The following is a 20,313-nucleotide window of genomic DNA, read 5'->3' as shown; positions in this document are numbered from 1 at the left end:
GTAGAAGTCTGATTTCTATCACAGTTCCTGGCACCTATCCCTCACCCCCTGGACTGGCAGTTTTGGATGTACCCAGACCGTGACCTGCTGGCTACAGCAGTCTGGAGAGACAGGGATATTATATTTAAATAAAAGGGGCAACCCAAGTACAGCCCCGTGACTGGCTACTCACCACACATCCAATGTACCCACTCCCATTCCCCACACTCCAGGCGCACCCACCCCAGTGTACGTACCTGCCCCACACCCCCACCCCAAGTGCGGCCCAACCCACGTCTCCTGCAATCCTCCTGAGCACTACCTCCCCCTCCCTGTTTCCTGCAGGCTGTTGGCACCGCATAAAGATTGCAGGCACTAACCTCCATACCTAGGCTACCCCCGCACCCCATGCTTCCTGAGCTTAGCTCATCCATTTATGGCACTCCCAGGCCCACACATGCGGACGGGTTCCCAGTCACATCACTCAGCTCTGGGAACCACACTTTACAGCAGTCCTAGAACTACGCATGCACACAGCCCCCTCATTCCCCACCTCTGACAAAGTGCTGACATGCGCAGCCGAGCCACCTCTGTCCCTAATCCACAAAGGCATAACACTGACCTGCTGCCACAGCTCTACACATGCACACAAAGGGCCCTGTGCCTTCAACCAGCACACACCAGTGTTACACCCCCCAGACCGGTGCACCCGCACAGCTACATCATCTCTGGCTGCTGGGTGCCCATGTTCACAAGCATCAGCATAACATCCCCAACCTGTGCCCACACCTGCACTGAAACAAATCACCATACTAACTGCTCCACCCTGTGCCCTGCTCCCTGCTGAACAACCATCCCTCAAACACAAGGCCAAGGCCTTAGACTACTGAAAGAAATCAACTCCCAAAGTAAATCAATCAAGATATTTGTGATGAAGATAGCAGAAGATCACTAAACATATCACAATGCAGACAGATATAGCTCTGCCTAATGACCAAATTAAAACTCCAGAGGAGACACAGACATTGGAACAACTAATCAAAGATGTTCATACAACTCTACTTAATAAAATAAGTGGGCATATGACATAAAGATCAAGAGAACAGTAGAAGAGCACAAAGAGGAATTTGAAAGAATAAATAAAAAAATAGCATAAATCTCAGAGATTAAAGACTGTTGACCAAATAAAAAACATACCACAGGCCTACAACACCAGATTTGAAAAGACAGAAGAAAGAATAAATGTATAGAGGACATGATAATTGACTTCGAAGACTCAAAACAGCAAATGGTAAAAAAGATGGAAAAAATTGAATGGGAACTCAGGGAAATGATAGCCAAAACAAAGCACTCAAATGTAAAAATCATTGGCGTCCCAGAAGGAGAAGAGAGGAGTAAAGGGCTAGGAAAAATAGTTGAGAATATAATGGGGATACTTCCTAATCCCCATAAAGGACATAAATATACAAGTCAAAGAAGCTTGAAGAACTCCAAACAGAATAAATCCAAATAAGCCTGCCCCAAGGCATATACATATCAGTCTGTCAAACGTTGAAGAGAAGCAGAAAATCCTGAAAGGGGCAAGAGAAAAACAATCTACTACATACAAGGGAAGTCAAATAAGACTGAGACATATCAGTTAGCACCCTGGAGGTGAGAAGGCAGTGGTATGATATATTCAGATTCCTAAAAGAGAAGGACTTCCAGCAAAGAATACTGTACCCAGCCAAATTGTCCTTCAAAATTGAGGGAGAGATTAAAGTTTTCACCGACAAAGAAGTCCTGAAAGAATTTGTCAACAAGAGACTGGCCCTACAAAAAACACTAAAAGAAGTTCTGCCAGCTGAAAAAAAGACAGGAGAGGGAGGTCTGGAGGAGGTACAGAATTGAAGAGTACCACTAAGGGTAATTTAAAGAGTACAAAGAGAAAGAGGGAAAACAATATATGGATCTGACAAACAATTAAAAGGATAAGATGGTGGAATCAAGAAACACCTTTTCAGTAATAACTTTGTTAATGGACTAAACTTACCAATTAAAAGAGATTGTCAGAATGGATTAAGAAACATAATCCATGTATAATGGTATTTTTTTGCAGCGTGACTGTGTGATTGTGAAAACCTGTGTCTGATACTCCTTTTATCTACGGTATGGACAGATGAGTAAAACATATGGATTAAAAATAAGTAGGGAAACAAATGTTAAAATAAATTTAGTAGATTGAAATGCTAGTGATCAGTGAAAGAGAGTGGTAAGGGGTATAGAAAATAATAGGGGAAACAAAGTTTAAAATATATTGGGTAGATGGAAATACTAGCAGTCAACGAGAGGGAGGAGTAAGGGGTATGGTATGTATGAGCTTTTTTCTTTTTTCTTTTTCTGTATTGATGCAAATGTTCTAAGAAATGATCATGGCGATGAATATACAACTATGTGATGATACTGTGAGTTATTGGTTATATACCAAGAATGGAATGATAAGTGATAAGAATGTTCATGTTTATATGTTATGTTTAAAAAAAAATTAAAAAAAAGAAACATAACCCAACTATATTCTGTTTGCAAGAGACTCATCGTAGACACAAGGATACAAATAGATTGAAAGTGAAATGATGAAAAAAGATTTTCCATGCAAGTTGTATCCAAAAGAAAGCAGGAGTAGCTATACTAATAATGGACAAAATAGACTTTAAATGTAAAGACATCATAAGAGCCCATGTAGGACACTATATACTAATTAAAGGGTCAATTCACCAAGAAGATATAAAAATCACAAATGTTTATGCTCCTGATCAAGGAGGTCCAAAGTACATGAGGCAGACATTGGCAAAACTGAAGGGAGTGAGAGATGTTTCAACAGTAACAGTAGGAGACTTCAATACACCCCTCTCCTCTGTAGATAGAACAACCAGACAGAAGATCAACAAGGAAACAGAGAAGTTAAATAGCTTGATAAATGGATTAGACCTAACAGACATATATAAGTCATTGCACCCCAAAGCACAAGGATATACATTCTTCTCTAGTGTTCATGGAACATTCTCCAGGATAGATCATTTGCTGGGGCATAAAACAAGTCTTTATAAATTTAAAAATTTTGAAATTATTCAAAGCACTTTCTCTGATCACAATGGGATGAAGCTGGATCGCAATAACCACCAAAGAACGAGGACATTCACAAATGTATATGGAGATTAAATAACACACTCTTAATCAGTGGGTCAAAGAAGAAATTGCTAGAGAAATCAATAGCTATTTGGAGATGAATGAAAATGAGAATACAACTTATCAGAACTTATAGGGTGCGGCAAAGGCTGTACTGAGAGGAAAGTTTATTGCCCTAAATGGCTATATTAAAAAACAAGAAAGAGCAAAAATCAAGGACTTTACAGCAAACTTGGAGGAACTTGAGAAAGAACAGCAAACTAACCCCAAAGCAAATGGGAGAAGAGAAATCAAGATTAAAGCAGGGATAAATGAATGGGAGAACGAAAGAATCAATAAAACCAAAACTTGGTTCTTTGAGAAAATCATTAAAATTGATGGCCCACTAGCAAGATTGACAAAGAAAAAAGAGAGGATGCAAATAAACAGAATCAGAAATGAGAAGGGGTACATTACCACAGACCCTGAAGAAATAAATCATAAGAAGATACTATGAACAACTGTATGCCAACAAACTAGACAACTTAGATGAAATGGACGAATTCCTGGAGACACACCAACAAACTACACTGACACAGGAAGAAACAGAAGATCTCAACAAACCAATCACTAGTAAAGAGGTTCAACCTGTCATCAAAAATCTTCCTAAAAAGAAAAACCCAGGGCCAGATGGCTTCACAGGGGAATTTTATCAAAGATTCCAGAAAGAACCAACACCAATCCTGCTCAAACTTTTCCAAAAAATTGAAGAAGGAGGAACTCTACCTAACTCATTTTATGAAGCTAATATCTTTTGTGTTTGTGTGTGCTTGGTCTGGGAATCGAACCCAGGTCTCCTGCATAGAAGGCGAGCATTCTTCCACTAAATGAAGCTAATACCATTTTAATACCAAAACCAGATAAAGATGCTATAAGAAAGGAAAACTACAGGCCAATCTCCCTAATGAACATGGATGCAAAAACTCTCAATAAAACATTAGCAAATCGAATCCAACAGCACATTAAAAGAATTATACACCATGACCAAGTGGGTTTATACCAGGAATGCAAGGATGGGTCAGCAAAAGAAAATCAATTAGTGTAATACAGCACATTAACAAATCAATTGGGAAAAATCACATGATCATCTCGATTGATGCTGACAAAGTATTGGACAAAATTCAGCATCCTTTTCTGAGAAAAACACTAAAAAAAAATAGGAATCAAAAGGAACTCAGTATGATAAAGGGAATATGTAATAAGTTACAACCCACCAAGAAGAAATAACAAACATAAATACATACACACCAAAATATACAAGGCAAACACTAGCAAAACTAGTAACAGATGTCTTTACAGTAATAGTTGTTGACTTCAGTAAACCAGTGACATCAATAGATATAATATGTAGAGAATCAGTAAGAAAACAGATCTCACAAAATTTGATAAATTGAGCTAGACAGAACAATGCACAGCATAACAGCAGAAAATTCTTCTCGTGAACTCATGGATCATTCTCCAAGATAGCGCACATGTTGGGTCACAAAACAGATCTCAATATATATAAAAAGGCTGAAATTATCCAAAGCACTTTGATCATAGGGTAATGAAGATGGAAATTAACAACAGGTGAAGAACTAGAAAATGCACAAATTTATGGAGGTTAAACAACACACTCTTAAATAATCTCTTAAATAATCAGTGGATCAAAGCAGGAATTGCAGGAAAAATCATTAAATTATCTCAAGACAAATAAAAATAAGAAAACATCAAATCTTATGGGATGCAGAAAAGGTGCTGAGAGAGGGAAGGAATATTTAAACTCCCCCTCATTTTTTTTTCTTCTGACCTCTTTACATTTAATTGTTTTTATTGTGAAGAATAATATATATACAAAAAGCAATAAATTTCAAAGCACAACATGCAGTTAATTATAGAGCAGAATTCAGAGCTTCGTGTAGGTTACAGTTCCACAATTTTAGGTTTTTCCTTTTGACTGCTCCAAGACACTGGAGACTGAAATATAAACACAATGATTCAGCAGTCATACTCATTTGTTAAATCCTATTTTCTCTGTTATAACTCCACCTTCTTTTTTGCTTTCTCCCAGTCTTTAGGGTTATTTGGGCTATGCCCATTCTAACATTTTCTCATTGAAAAAGGGTATTGATAATATTCACCTTTTTTTTTTTTTTGGCTTTTGTAAAGGGGATTTATTTAGTTATAAGTTTACAGTTCTAACAGCATGAATATGTCCAAATTAAGGCATCAGAAGGAGAATACCTTCACTTAAGAAAGGCCATTCTGCTCAGGGGGTTCTCTGCTACATGGGAAGGCACAGTGCAGTATCTGCTGTTCTTCTCTCCTGGCTTCTGGTTTCAAACAGCTCTCAGCTCCACTTTCCAGTGATTTTCACTCTAAGCATGTGTTTCCTTACTTAGCTTCTCCAGGGCAAACTCTCTTTAACTTAGCATCTCCAAACATCTATGTGTTTGTTTCATCTCTCTGCTCTATGTGTCTACTCTTATAAGGACTCTAGTAAACTAATTAAGGCCTGCCTTGAATGGGTGGGTCACATCTCCATGGAAGCAATCTAATCGAAAGGCACCACCCACAATAGGTTTGCCCCAAAAGACTGGATTAAAAGAACATGGCTTTTGTGGGTTACATAACAGTTTCAAACCAGTACAGTTAACACATATAAAAAGCATCTCATGGTTTTAGCAGCATGCTAAACTCTCAATAAATACTGTTATTATTTAGTCTTTGTTTTAACCTTTGTATTCTCAGTGGTAGCAGAGTTCACAGTATTTAATAAATAAATAGTCAAATAAGTGAAAAAAACCCTTCTATTTGTTTTTCTGATCTCCCAGTGATGAGCTGCTCCTAATAGAACATGCTAGTTCTGGTTAAAACTAGATTCTGACATACAACAGAGCCCCATCCAGTATGATTTCTGAAAAGCCTGGTTAAAATTGGTTGCTGGTAGAGGGAAGTATATGCCAGTATAGTGAAGAGAGAGAATCCACTGGATAATCTGATCTGGAGATTCAGCTTCACTATTCTGCATGGTATGAATAATCCTCTAAATGAAAGACATGCTCTATGGCACAGGCCCTCCAGTTTCTGATGAAACTGGATTTCCTCATCACTGAATTTAAAGTCAGAGACCTGAAAGTTCTCAGTAATGTGTTGAAGACTCACAGGCTTGGGAATCATAACCACATCCCTCTGGATATGGAACCAGATCAGAACTTGGACTGTTGTTTTTCTGTGTTTTGCAACAATTGCCTTAATCTTGGGGTCCTCCAGTAGTTAAAGTTCCACTGGCTTATCCCAGGGTCTCTGGAGAACCCAGGGAGCTGTAGGCAGTGACTGATGCCCTTGGAGTGATGATGCTGGATCCATTTCTCTTGCATGAGGTGTGCATGGCATTCGATCTGGTTAGTCACTGGTTTATGTTTCGGTCCAGATTTGTTCAAAAGTCTTTTCATCTGAAATGGTTGAAGTTGGAGATCCCAATGGCTTTCACCAGCTGGAGGGAAGAGCCCACCATCTCTTCCATTACCTCCCAGGCGCCCAAGAATGTCATTTTACTGAGGAGAATAATGCCTTTATCTTCTTTAGGGAACCAGTCTTTCCCAGGCTGTAATCCCTGTGGAAAGTGACTAATCCAGATGGTCCAGTTTCAGATCCTGAGGGTCTTCTGGAATGCTTCTCTCACAAGGGGTCCCTCAAAGAAGGTGCACCATAACTTGCTAACGATGAAGAGGTTCTTTCACTTAACAACCTTCTCTTGGATCTTCTCTTGACGGCTTCACCAACTTCATTTCATAGGTAGACATAGGCACAGTTGATGTGGCAATCCTATGTCAGTTGCTGCCTTCACAGCCTCTTTAACTTGTGTGGAAGAGGCTTCCAGGTGCTGACTCCCACAGTGGGCATCTTGGATTTGGTACTGAGCACACAAAGTTGGTGCAGAAACAGTTCTGAGTCACTTTCCCTCTTTTTTTTTTTTTTACATGGGCAGGCACTGGGAATTGAACCTGGGTCTCCAGCATGGCAGGTGAGAACTCTGCTTGCTGAGCCACTGTGTCCTGCACTTCCTCATTTTTGGAGAGCAGTTTTGCTGGATAGAGAATTCTTGTCTGGAAGTTTTTCTCTTCTTGCTTTCTTTCTTCCATGGTTTCTGATGCAAGATCAGTGCTTGGTCTTAAAGAAGCATCATTTGTATGTAATGAATCACCTGTATCTTGCTGCTTTCAGAATTCTTTCTTTATATTTGGCATTTGACATCCAATTAGTATGTATCTTGGAGTAGGTTTATTCAGATTTATTTGGTTTGAAGTAATGTTGTACTTCTTAGACATGGAAATAAATGCCTTTCTTAAGAGTTGGGAAATTCTCAGCCATTATTTCCTCAAATATTCCTTCTGTCCCTTTTCCCTGCTCACATATCTTTGTGCACTGTGTATTGTCAATCAGTTCATTGAGACATTACTCAATATTTCCTGTTCTTTTCTCTGTTCTGTTTTCTATTTGAATTTAGTTGCTAGCTCGCTGGCCCTTTCTTCTGCCTCTTCAAATTTGTTGTTGTGTGCTTCAAGTGTGATTTTAATTTCATCTCTTGTGCGTTTCATTCCCTTAAAATCTGTTATTTGTCTTTGTATGCTTTCAAATCCTTCCTTGTGCTCCCTTAGTATCTTCTTCTTTTTTTCTTTTGAAATATTTGTATTAATAAATCTTAACACACAAACATTCCATACATGGTGGACAGTCACTGGCTCACAGTATCATCACATAGTTAGGTATTCATCACCATGATCATTTTTAGAACATTTGTATCACTCCAGACATTCCATACCCCTTACCCGCCTCCCTCTCATTGACTACCAGTACTTCAAACTACCCACCTTCCCCTCCGCTGCTGTTATTCATCTGTCCTTTGTCCCCATTTTTTTTTTAATCCATTTGTTCATATCCTGGACAAAAGGATTATCAGACACAAGGTTTTCACAATCTGGTGAAAGATTTTGCTGTTTATTGGGTTTGTTATTCTTCTTCTGATACTTAGTTCATCAGTATTACCCAACTAGGACTGGACCAGGGATTCACAAAGGGGACAATCCCCAGTTCCACAGGGCCCCAGAGAGAGGATCAGGTAAAGATGACATAAAGCTTTTAATTCTGTCCAAGGATCGCTTTCCTTGTCTGCCCAGCCCATGACCTTTGCCCAAAAACCTTTTAGACATCTTTCCAGAGGTGCACTTTCCTTTCCTGCCAGCAGATGGCGATCTTCGAAAACATTTTCCCCTCAGCCTTCTGAAGGCAAACTAGTTTTTAGCTTTTGGCTCCAGACAGTGGTATGGTCTGGAAGAGTGAGAAGGGTGGGTGGATGGAAACTGCCAGTACCAATAGTTCAAATTCCCCCACCAAAAGTTGAAATAGTGGTAGACCATGCCCTACCCTGTTCTTGGGAGAGTGAACCTCTGCTGCCCTTTAAGTTTGCAGTTGCCACCCAGAAGCTTTCTGCTTGAAAATAGGGAATGGGTACCAGGAGCTGTACTGAGGGGTCACTACTCAGTTTTTCACCCCAGCTTTTCCGTCTCTTCCTCCTATACTTTCCTGGGTGTCCCACAGCTCTTATCCCCAATTTCGAGCTCCAGAACTATTGCTCTGAACAGTTTCTACCTGTTCTCTAGTTGTTTCTCTGGGAAAGAAGTGAGCCCAGCCTCTTCCTCATCAGCAACCTTGGATCCTTCCTTTCCCAGTTGATTTTTTTTTAACTTTTTTTTTTGTTGTATAAAATAATATATATACAAAGGTAAGGAAGAGAAAGCAATAGTTTTGAAAGCACTCGTCAACAAGTAGTTACAAGACAGATCCCAGAGTTTTCATGGGCTACCATACCATTATCTCAGATTTTTCCTTCTAGCTGCTCATGTCACCATCATAATCAACTTTTTTTTGTGAAAAATAGCATATAGACAAAAAAGCAATGAATTTTAAAGCACAGTGCCATAATTAGTTGTAGGACAGATTTCAGAGTTTGGTATGGATTGTAGTTCCACAAGTTCAGATTTTTACTTCTAGCTGCTCTAAGATACTGAAGACTAAAAGAAATACCAATTTAATGATTCAGTAATCATAATAGTTTGTTAACCCCCACCTTCTCTATATAACTGTACATCGGCTTTGGTCTATCCCATTCTTTAGAGGTATTTGGGCTATGGCCATTCTAACTTTTTCACCATGTAAGGGGCTGTCAATAATATGGGGTAGGGAAATGGAACTAGCTGATATTCTGGAGAGGCTGGGCCCTCTAGGTTTCAGGATTACTGGTCCAGAGACCCACCTGGAGGTTGTAGGTTTCTGAAAAGTTACCCTAGTGCATGGAACCTTTGTAGAATCATATATATTGCCCTAGGTGTTCTTTAGGATTGGCTAGAATAGTTTTAATTAGTGTTGGGCAAGTTATTATAGGTGGCAATGTTTAACTGAAGCTTGCATAAAAGTGACCTCCAGAGTAGCCTTCCGATGCTATTTGAACTCTCTCTGCCACTTATACTTTCTTAGTTTCACTTCTTTTCCCACTTTTGGTCAGGATGGAATTGTTGATCCCACAGTGCCAGAGCCAGACTCACCCGTCGGAGTCATCTCCCACATCTCCACATCTCCCACTTTTACCCCTGGATGTCATGTCCCATGTAGCGGGGAGGACGATGATTTCACTTGCAGAGTTGGGCTTAGAGAGAGTGAGACCACATCTGAGCCAAAAAAGAGGTCCTCCAGAAGTAACTCTTTGGCCTATCTATAGGTAGGCTAAGCTTTTCCATTATATACATAAGCTTCATAAGAGTAAGCCTCAAGATCAAAGGCTTGGCCTATTGTTTGGCTGTCCCTAATGTTTGACACAGTATCAGGGGTTTCCCAGTGGTAAAGTTGAATAGGTTGAATAGTTACATTTTTTTTCTCCTATCCCTTAAGGGACTTTGACAGTACTTTTTGATTATCAACTTAATATATTCTAGGATGTATCCAAGCATTACATTAAACTATACAGAATTAAAGGCCCTCATTCTTATTATGGGCTCCTTATGTTTGGATTGCTCAAATGAGCTATCCAGAAGGTTGAATTAGATTATATGCTACACAGAATTTATTCTGGCAGAATAAAACTTTCTTCCTTTGATCTCAAAGAGTAGTTGTGGTTCTAAAATATAAACGATGTCTTCCTTACCTTTGTGTTCTGAATTACCTTATCAGCTTCATTCATATCTCTGAATATCAGGGTATATGTATATAAAACAGCCTCTCAAAATCCAGAAGTAATAATTACCACTCCAGACTAAATGTGTCTGTTATAAGAGCTTACAGTCTAGGCCCCTGTTTTCTTTTTTTAAATTTTTTAATTTTCGTTGACAAACCAAACAACATACAAACATGAGCATTCTTAACATACAGATACTCCATGTATGGTGTACAATGGCTCATAATATCATCACATAGTTGTATATTCATCACCATGATCATTTTTTAGAACATTTGCATCACTCCAGAAAAAGAAATAAAAAGAAAACTCATACATACCCCTTACACCTCCCTCTCATCGACTGCTAGTATTTCCATCTACCCAATATATTTTAACCTGTGTTCCCCCTATTATTTTGTATACCCCTTACCATCCCCTTTTATTGATCACTAGTATTTCAATCTATTCAATTCATTTTAACATTTGTTCCCCCCTGTTACTTATTCTTTTTTTTTCTTTCTTTAGGGCTTTGAAAGTGTCAGGTTCTATCACTCACTAGTTTGTTAGTTGGTTGCTTGTCTGGCCTGACAATCGTGTTATTTAGCATTGTGTACCTGGGAAGGCAATAGATATTTTTTCAATTGAGACGAGATGTCAAGATTAGCATTAGCACAATCTGATTTCCTTAAAGAAGTCTCATTCATTGAGGGGTTTGTGAGTTTTTTATTTTGTAGTAGGCTAGTAGCAAATAACATGGCCAGAATGGCTTTTAGCTCTCACTGTCTGTGACCCTGAGTAAATTAATTACTTTGCATAAATTGCCACCTTGGTAAATTGAAGACACTCTTGCAGGGTTTTCTTTTCCTCACAAGAATCTTGTGAGGAAAATAAGAAATAGCTAATATATATGTCGTACTTGCTGTGTGCTAAGTGCTCTAAGTGCTTTATATCTACTAGCTTAGTAACTACTTCATTGGATCATTAACTCCTTTTCTCATGAGGAAACTGAGGCACAGTGAGATTGCCACTTTTCTGAGGTCACCCAGTTGTAAAAGGGGAAGTCTAGATACTCAGGCCCCAAATGAAATCTTTTCCCTCTTAGCACACAGAAAAGTGATCAGTGTCCAGCTTCACTGAAGCACCCACAATAAATCAGAAACCTTGTGATGTTGTTATAGATGCCTGCAGGGTGGCATTCCTTTTGTTATTTGCTCTGTGATGTTAGTGAACAGAGTTTGCCGAGAAAAGGGCATTTAATAGTACTTGATTGTCCCACATCCTTCTATTTTTGTAGGTCCTATTAAATAAGTTTCTGTGAGCTAGTCTTTGAAACAGGGCTCAGGTGAACGTTTATATTTATTTTTCAGCTGTAGCAATGTGCGCATTATTGATGATTGGTTTTTACCCTGACATAATGTAGTCTCGTGACATTGAATGAAATACAAAAAGAAAAAAGGTCTTTGTTCTTAGTCATTAAATGGTTATAAGTAGTAAAGCACATCTATACTATTTATGGTATATAGTACGTACTGAGTACATCTTTTCCCCTTCCCTTCTGTAATCATGTAATGCTCACTGGCTAGAGGAGACAGACCCAGACTCTAGGCAGTGGAAGATGCAAATCAGTTGATGTTATGAAGTGATCTAGGTGGCTTCATTCATTCCGTGGCACAGGGTTTATGCTAGTGTTTAAGAATCTTCATTTGAGCCAACTTTGATGTGTATTACACTTTTCTGCCAGTTAATGTTAAAGGTAGTGTTTTAATAAACTAGAAAATTGAAGGAATCCTTTCCATTTCCCATTTCCTCACTCCATGGACACCATTATCTAACGTTCTCTGCTTCAGAGGATGAATACATTATGAGGCTTTAAGTATTTGAATTTGTTTCAGTTTTTCTTTTTTTGCCCCCCTCCCATTGTAGTATTTTTTTTTTTTAAGTGTGGGATTAAACATATACTGTTGCAAATGAGTGGTCTGAATCTTTCAGACAGTATACCCTGGACTGATATAGATGTTCCCGTAGCTGCCAACAGGTGCCAGAGCCTGTTGGATAAGCTTTTTTATTAGCTGGATCAACTAGGCTACCACTGCAGCCAGCCTGAGTAAATACATACTTGAAGTTAGCTGCTAATACTACTTGGGGCTCCAACTGTTTCCTTTAGCTTTTTTTTTTTTTTTTTTTTTTAACTGCAGCTGGTAGCAAAAACAACCCTTATTGTAGAGCTCATTCCTCTCTCCTCAACCTGACAAATATTTATAAGCTGAGCACTATAAAACCTGCCCCAGTCCCTCTCTGTCCTAGGGAGAACAGATCTAGAAACAAAACTAACAATGTCATCAATGTCATAGCCTGAAGAGTGGTTGATGTTATCTATCTAGAACTCCATTATAATCAACATTAGGGTCTAGATAAGTGCCAGGATCCAGGACTAGTTAATCCTTCAGAATGAAGCAGACCTGACCTCACCAACCATTAATTAAGCTATTGGTACTTGTTTGCCTGTCCAGCCACAATCCAACCCCTGTACAGACTTCAAATACACCAGCACAAACACTTTTTCAGAACTGGTTATCTTTATTTTATTCATTTTAATCCATATTTTCACTTATTTCTCCATACCACAGATAAAAGGAGCATCAGACACACGGTTTTTACAGTGACTCAATCACATTGCAAAAGCTATATCATTATACATTCATCTTCAAGAAATATGGCTACTGGAACACAGCTCTACAGTTTCAGGCACTTTCCTCAAGCCTTTCTAATATACCTTAAACTAAAAAGGGGATATTTATATAATGCGTAAGAATAACCTCCAGGATAACCTCTCGACTCTGAAATTTTTCAGCCACTGACACTTTATTGTGTCTCATTTCTCTCTTCCCCCTTTCAGTTGAGGTTTTCTCCGTCCCTTGATGCTGTAGGCCCCTGTTTTCTTATAAGCATTTTCTGAAGGAGACCATATAATAATTGTTCCCTTTCCCCAATTGATTTTTCACAAGGGTGCTAAGTACGTACAGTGGGGAAGAATAATCTCTTCCACAGATGGTACTGAGAAAACTGGATACGCACGTGCAGAAGAATGAAGTTTGACCCCTACCTAATACCATATACAAAAACCAAGTCAAAATGGATCAAGGACCTAAATATAAATTCTAAAACTGTAGAACTCTTAAAAGATAACATAGTGACAAATTTTCATGACCTGAGATTTAGCAGTGGATTCTTAAATGTGACACCAAAAGCACAAACAACAAAAGAAAAAAATATAAACTTGATTTCATCAAGATTAAGAACTTTTCTGTACCAAAGGAAATTATCAAGAAAGTAAGAGGACAGTGTTCAAAATGAGTGAAAATAGTTTTAAATCATAAATCGAATAAGGATTTACTATCCCAAAGAAGGAACTCTTGCAACTCCATATAAGGAAAGGACTAAGCAACTCAATGGAAAAATGGGCAAAAGACATGAATGGACATTTTTCTAAAAATATACCAAATAGCCAATAACACATGAAATGATGCTCAACATAATTAGCCATTAGGAAAATGCAAATTAAAACCACACAAGATAGCACTTCACACCTGCTGAGATGGTTATCATTTTTCAAAAGATCAATGGAAAATGCCAAGTTTTGGTGAGGATGCAAGGAATTTGGAACTCTAGTGCATTGTTGATGAAACTCTAAAATGATGCAGCTACTGTGGAATGCAATATGGTGGTTCCTGAAAAAGTTAAATATAGAATTACCATTGATCCAGCAACCCCAGATTACTCTGGGATGTATCAGGGCATCACACTAACCTGTACAAAACCAAAAGATCTGATGCCTTATTCAAGATTCCATGTAGTTAATGGCGTTCAACTAAACTGACCATACAAGTTAAATTAGGTAATAGGGTACCCAACATATAATTTTTACACCAAATAAACAGGTGATAGAATTTTTATTATGTATTTTTAAATTATATAAAAGGTAATATATGATATGGAATGAAAAATGAGAGCACAGAGGGTATAAAGTGAAATGTAAAATCCTTCTCTTTCAAAATGTTTATAGCTCCATTTCTTAGGATATTATTACCATCATAAATAGTTTTCTTAAAAAAATTCTTCCAGAAATGACCCGGGCATATTTTATCTTCATGTATGTGTGTGAAAATATAATGCTTTAGTGAAGGCTTAATAAAAGTGTAGGAATCGTAAAATTTTTTTCTAATCAATATTTGGGAGCAGGATGTGGTTTCTAAATTCTATTCACCATTAACAAATATGAATTGTGGTACTAAGCCCTAATGAGAAATTTGCGGCATACTTCTAGGAGCATTTTGTTTTATTTGATATATATTTTGTATTTACAATAGTTGGCTTTTTCTACATCATTTCTTTAGTATGATTAAAAAAATCATTCTTTAGTGTTTCATTAGTGATTTTTTCCTTAACAGGTCATCCATCCTGTTTAAAGTTTTCCCCTGAACTAACGGTTAGAGTGAAGGCTTTACGGTGGCAGTGCATCGAGTGTAAAACATGTAGCTCCTGTAGAGATCAAGGCAAAAATGCTGTGAGTATCTTTGCTTTCTGTTATGGTAATTTCACATAGAATGTACAGTTGGCTTTTCCAGTAAGTATGATTGGCTATTTTTTGGTTATTTGATCTGGCATAATTTAGGACTTTAAATTATACATCAGTAATTTAGAATAATTGGTCATATAGACTTGGATAAATCTAGGTAGTTTGTAAAGCACATTAATTAGATATTATATTATTAGAGAGACTTAAAGAAATAATCCCCGAATTTCTTTGAACCTGTGGAACATTCATTGAGGAATTTTTTTTTTTTTAATTTCAACAGCCAAAGTTAGCTTAGTTTTGGTTACTGACTGTTCTTGAAAATAATGAAATTATAGTTCTTTATCAAAGTGGATGAAGCAAACCTTTTTTCCAACTCCCAACTGTCCATTTACTTAACAGAAATTGAGAAAACTTTTACTATTACAGTAACTCATCTAGCTTTTGAGATATTTGAAACTTACTATTTTGTGAAATTGTGATCCTGATTCTGTTTCTTATGGTTAAGCAGAATTATCCTTTTCCTTCTTTTTTCTAGGATAACATGCTCTTTTGTGATTCATGTGACCGAGGTTTTCACATGGAGTGTTGTGATCCACCACTCACCCGAATGCCAAAAGGTGAGAAATGCTTTCTGAAATTAAACTGGAACTGTAAAGGGACATGTTAATGAAAATGTTTTATCAGCTCTGTTAAAGTGAAAGAATAGTTTGGATCTTTCTATTTGGGATTGTAATGTTTAGGAAGAATGCTGTCACCTCAAAGGTAGAGCTAGTCCTTCTGTTGAGGCATCTTAGCATTCTTATATATTATGGATTTATTATCATTTTCCTCTCTTTTCAATATTTAAGAATCCTTGGATGGTGAAGTGGTTCATTTGTAAATACTTACCAGCCCTTTAGCTAGAGACAGAGTACTTGCCTTATGTAATATCTTGAAATATTTCTTCCTTTAACTTAAAGGAGGAAATGAAATTGTATTAGGTCATGTTGATTATATATTGCTCATCACTTTTGAGGGGCTTAAGAGCTGTAGATTCTCTGGCTTATTCTCATTTTCTTAAGTTTAAAAGTTTTTAGAAAACCTTTTAATAGTATAACATATGCAAATAAATGTACAAATCATAAGGGTACAGAATAATGTTCTACTTCTTTTGACTCTTGTTCCTTGAAAGATATTTAGTTGGGATATAATTGCCTACTGGGAGAGCCTTTAGATTGAACTTCCATGGAAAACCATCTTACCATATGCTTATGATTTCTTAAAAAAAATCCAGTTAGTTACCCCTGTGTTTTTGCCGCTCATAAATTCCATGTTCAGTTGTGATTTTGTGATTTATAGGGTTAAGTACAATGAATATAGAATATTTGATACTGTCTGTTTGATTTGAGAATTTCATCTGTTGATGGAAAAGGACTTAGCCTTAGGTTATAGCCAAGTTGTTCCACTTTAGAATCCTGTTTGAGTTCATCTTCTGCCTTTCTATTTATTGTTAACCTTTTGAAAAGTCTTACATTTATGCATATGGGAAGATTATATTCCCTACCTATTCCAAATTATTTGAGATCTGGGCAAAAGGCCTTCCAAGAATCTTCAAGATAATAAAGATTTTCTTAGTTCTTCTTTCCTGTGTATTTATGGCATCTTAGAGCAGAAATTATTTTTTAAAAACTTTTAATTCTGAATAATTTCAAAATTGGAGAAAAGTTACAAAAATAGTAAAGTTCTCATTACACTTTTTATCCAGCTTTCCCTAGTACTATAAAACTATAGTGTAATTATTGAAACCAGGAAATTAATATTGATATGATAATGATAAACTAATAAATAGATTTTACTTGAATATCTTATTTTCCCACTAATAGCTTCTTTCTGGATCAGGATCTAGTCATAATCTTATACTACATTAGTTTTCATATTTCTTTAGTCTCCACTAGTTTATGATAATTCCCCAGACTTTATTTTTCCCAACTTTGATACTTTTGTAGTGTACTGGTATTTTAATTTGTGTTTATCTGTTGCTTTCTCTTGATTGGATTGAGGTTATAAATTTTGATAAGAATACTATAGAAATTATGTTATGCCTTTTCATAGCATCATAGCAAGCATCATATTACTGAAAATGTTAACTTTGATCACTATTATAGTGAAGAAACCTGATAAACACCTTAAAGTTACTCTTTTTTCCCTTTGCCCACTAACTTCTATTATCAATCAGGGACTCTTGCCTGCAACACTTATTGCTCTGTATTTGTGTAATGATGATTTCCCCCCCACCCCCGTCATTCCTTCTGCATTTATTAACAGGAATTCTACTTGTAAGGAAGAGCTGTGCCTCCTCATTTATTTATTTATTCATTCATTCATTCATTTAGATCATTGTGGACTCATGAATATTTATTTTATTTTCTGGGCTATAAATTCATTCTTACGATTATTTTGTTAGTTTAATTGTCCCAGATCTGGTTATTGGAGCTCCTTTGAGTTGGTTCCTCTTTCCTTTTGATGTGCCTTCATCAGTTTTTGAGCACTTCCTTGTTTTCTGTCCCCATTAGATATTCTAGTTTATCTTGTATTTTCCCTGCCACAGTCCTGGAATTAACCATTACTGTCTGGAAATCTTGCTCTTTATTTTGTAGGATTGTACTTAGAAACTATTATCTGAGTGCTAAGTGTAAAGTAGGGATTTTTAACTGAGGATCAGTGGACTTCATCCATGTGTGGACTTCTGAATGTATGTCAATCCCTTCTAATTGCTTGTAGAATTTTGTGCATATGTTTTTATGTTCATTTTTCTGGGTGGCTTTCATCAAATTTTCAAATAAGAGTTCTTGACCTGAAAGTCTTAAAGAACTCCTGGCTTAGAGTATCTGAAATCTTTCAGTTTATTTATGTCTGTGGTGCTTTTATGTGGAATTTTATTTCTTTATAGGCATGTGGATATGTCAAATATGTCGACCTAGGAAAAAAGGACGAAAACTTCTACAAAAGAAGGCAGCACAGATAAAACGGCGCTATGCTAATCCAATAGGACGTCCAAAAAACAGGTTAAAGAAACAAAACACGGTGTAAGTTGTACTTGTGGCAAGGTGAGGGGAGAAAAGGATAGGGTTTTCTCTATAGTGTAGGATTCATTTATCTTCTTTATGAAAAAAAAAAAGAAAAAAACCCCTAAAAACGATTTCCATTGTTGTAACTGGTGCTTGTATATAATAGTAATAGGTAAGATATATTGAGCCCTTAATAAGTGCCAAGCACTATTCTAAATGCTGTACATATGTTGAGTCATTTAATTCCCTCAGCAACCCAAGAAAGTAGATATTTTACTCTAGTTTTTCAGAGGAAGAAGCGAAGTCTGGCAACAAAATCTGGTTTATAACCATTTCCTTATATTATTTCTCTTACATTAAAAAACAAACAAAAACACAGGAAAAATACTAATATTATTGTAGCATTTCACAAATTTCTCTCTTGTTCTAGTCTCAGTTGTTAATTTCCATTAAATATACTAATCACTGGATAGCTTCTTGTTAGATGATAGTTAGGTCCTATATCTGTGTTTTCCTTATGTAAAATAAATGGAATGTTTTCATCTATTAGCAGAAATCAGGAATATAATAACCCCTTTTGGACTAGGAAACTGGGTTATATCTGAAGGAGGTGGGGCAAGATTCAGTAACTAATTCTGTTTGAGTATCCTGTTGTAATTCACCTTTGATGTTATATAAACCATATTCAAGCCTGTGAACCTCTCTTTAGATTCTCAAAATACTGCCCACTTTTTCCACACTTCAGACTGTCTTGAAAGTGATAGATAACTTAAATGAGTGGGCAGTAGTAGCCTGCAGAACTTAAATGAGTGGGCAGTAGCAGCCTGCAATGTTCAGAACCAGTAATGTAGTCTGTATTTTTAATCTTAATGATCAGATTTTAATTTTCCTATAAAATCATTTTTTAGCTCCTGACTTTAAAAGAGGGATCATTCTATCCCTTGTGTTTAGAAGTAAAGGTATAACTGAGTTGGTGCAGAGATCACAGTGTTATAGGACTTTATACCTGGAAGGGTTTTAGTTTTTTTCTCTGCTCCAATTCTTGTTTTACAGATAGATGAAGACACTGATGTTTAGAGAGACTGTGATTTGTACAAGATGTACAGCTAGTAAGTGGCAGAATTATAACTCACATGTATCTTCTGACTCTTGTCCTTGAGTTTTTTCACAATCAATAACTAGACTCCCCAGAAATAGTATATTCTAATAATATTACTTCTCACTCATATACTATTTATAGTTTACAGACCCTTTTTAACAATATAGACTTTTTAAAAAGCCATAAAGCTATTTATTAATTATATATTACATATAAATAGATATCTTATAAAGATTTCTTTTTAATAGTTACCATTTTCCCTGTTTGATTCTTTAGATCAAAAGGTCCCTTCAGCAAAGTTCGAACTGGCCCTGGAAGGGGTCGGAAACGTAAAATCACTCTCTCCAGCCAATCAGCATCGTCATCAGAAGAAGGATATTTAGAGCGAATAGATGGCTTGGACTTCTGCAGAGATAGCAGTGTCCCCTTGAAGTTCAACAAGAAAACCAAAGGGCTTATTGATGGCCTTACCAAATTCTTCACCCCTTCCCCTGATGGGCGGAAAGCTCGAGGGGAAGTGGTAGACTACTCTGAGCAATATAGAATCAGGAAAAAGGGCAACAGAAAATCAAGCACTTCAGATTGGCCCACAGGTAAAAATTTGTTCACTTAGAATTAAAAAGTGTTCTACAAGTGTATTATTTGGAGTAACACTAATTATATAGGACAGATTTACTTCACTTAGAAATAAAAAGTATTCCACAAGTGTGTTATATGGAATAACACCAATTATCTGGAATAGATTTACTTTGATAACAAAAAAAATGGTTATGAAATATAAGAACATATTAAATATACAGGATTAGATGATATTAAAGTGATTCTATGGCAGGAATTTAGAGGCCAGAGATGACCTTGTAGAATAGACCTGTGGGAGCTCTTAAGTAAAAGGAAGCTCATTTCTTGGGGAAATCACAAAGAATCTGCCTATAGAATATGAGGGTAAACTTGAATCAAGGATAACTTTACATTTTATAACTTACTAAACGATTATGTGAGGAATATCATGATATTTGCTTAATTCCAGGAAGGAAATTGGAAAGAGTAGAGGACGATAAAATGCTGTTGATCTAAGCACAAGGAAAAACCCAACATATATGCAAATATGATCAAGTCATTGATTCAGATCTTGACAAATATAGTTTTAATTTTTAATGAATTACACTTAGAGAGAGGAAAAGAAACACAGCTTCTCATAGCTCCTGATCATTTGGTT

General features: G+C 36.8%; 1 protein-coding gene across 4 annotated transcripts in view; it reads left to right on the top strand.

The window, feature by feature from the left end:
• The window catches only part of KAT6A (lysine acetyltransferase 6A), a 175,283-nt gene that overhangs the window by 98,645 nt on the left and 56,325 nt on the right, over positions 1-20,313 (top strand). For 3 of the 4 annotated variants that reach the window (XM_077152585.1, XM_077152586.1, XM_077152588.1), the window contains 4 exons: positions 14,824-14,939; positions 15,487-15,568; positions 17,881-18,016; positions 19,374-19,690. In XM_077152585.1, the coding sequence (XP_077008700.1) occupies positions 14,824-14,939; positions 15,487-15,568; positions 17,881-18,016; positions 19,374-19,690 (651 nt within the window). The remainder of the gene's footprint in view (positions 1-14,823; positions 14,940-15,486; positions 15,569-17,880; positions 18,017-19,373; positions 19,691-20,313) is intronic. The other variant, XM_077152587.1, reaches the window with a different exon arrangement.

This window comes from Tamandua tetradactyla, chromosome 3 (genome assembly GCF_023851605.1).
Source record: "Tamandua tetradactyla isolate mTamTet1 chromosome 3, mTamTet1.pri, whole genome shotgun sequence".
Taxonomy (NCBI): domain Eukaryota; kingdom Metazoa; phylum Chordata; class Mammalia; order Pilosa; family Myrmecophagidae; genus Tamandua; species Tamandua tetradactyla.
The sequence above is the reverse complement of the archived record's forward strand: the minus strand, read 5'-3'. Positions and strand labels throughout refer to the sequence as shown.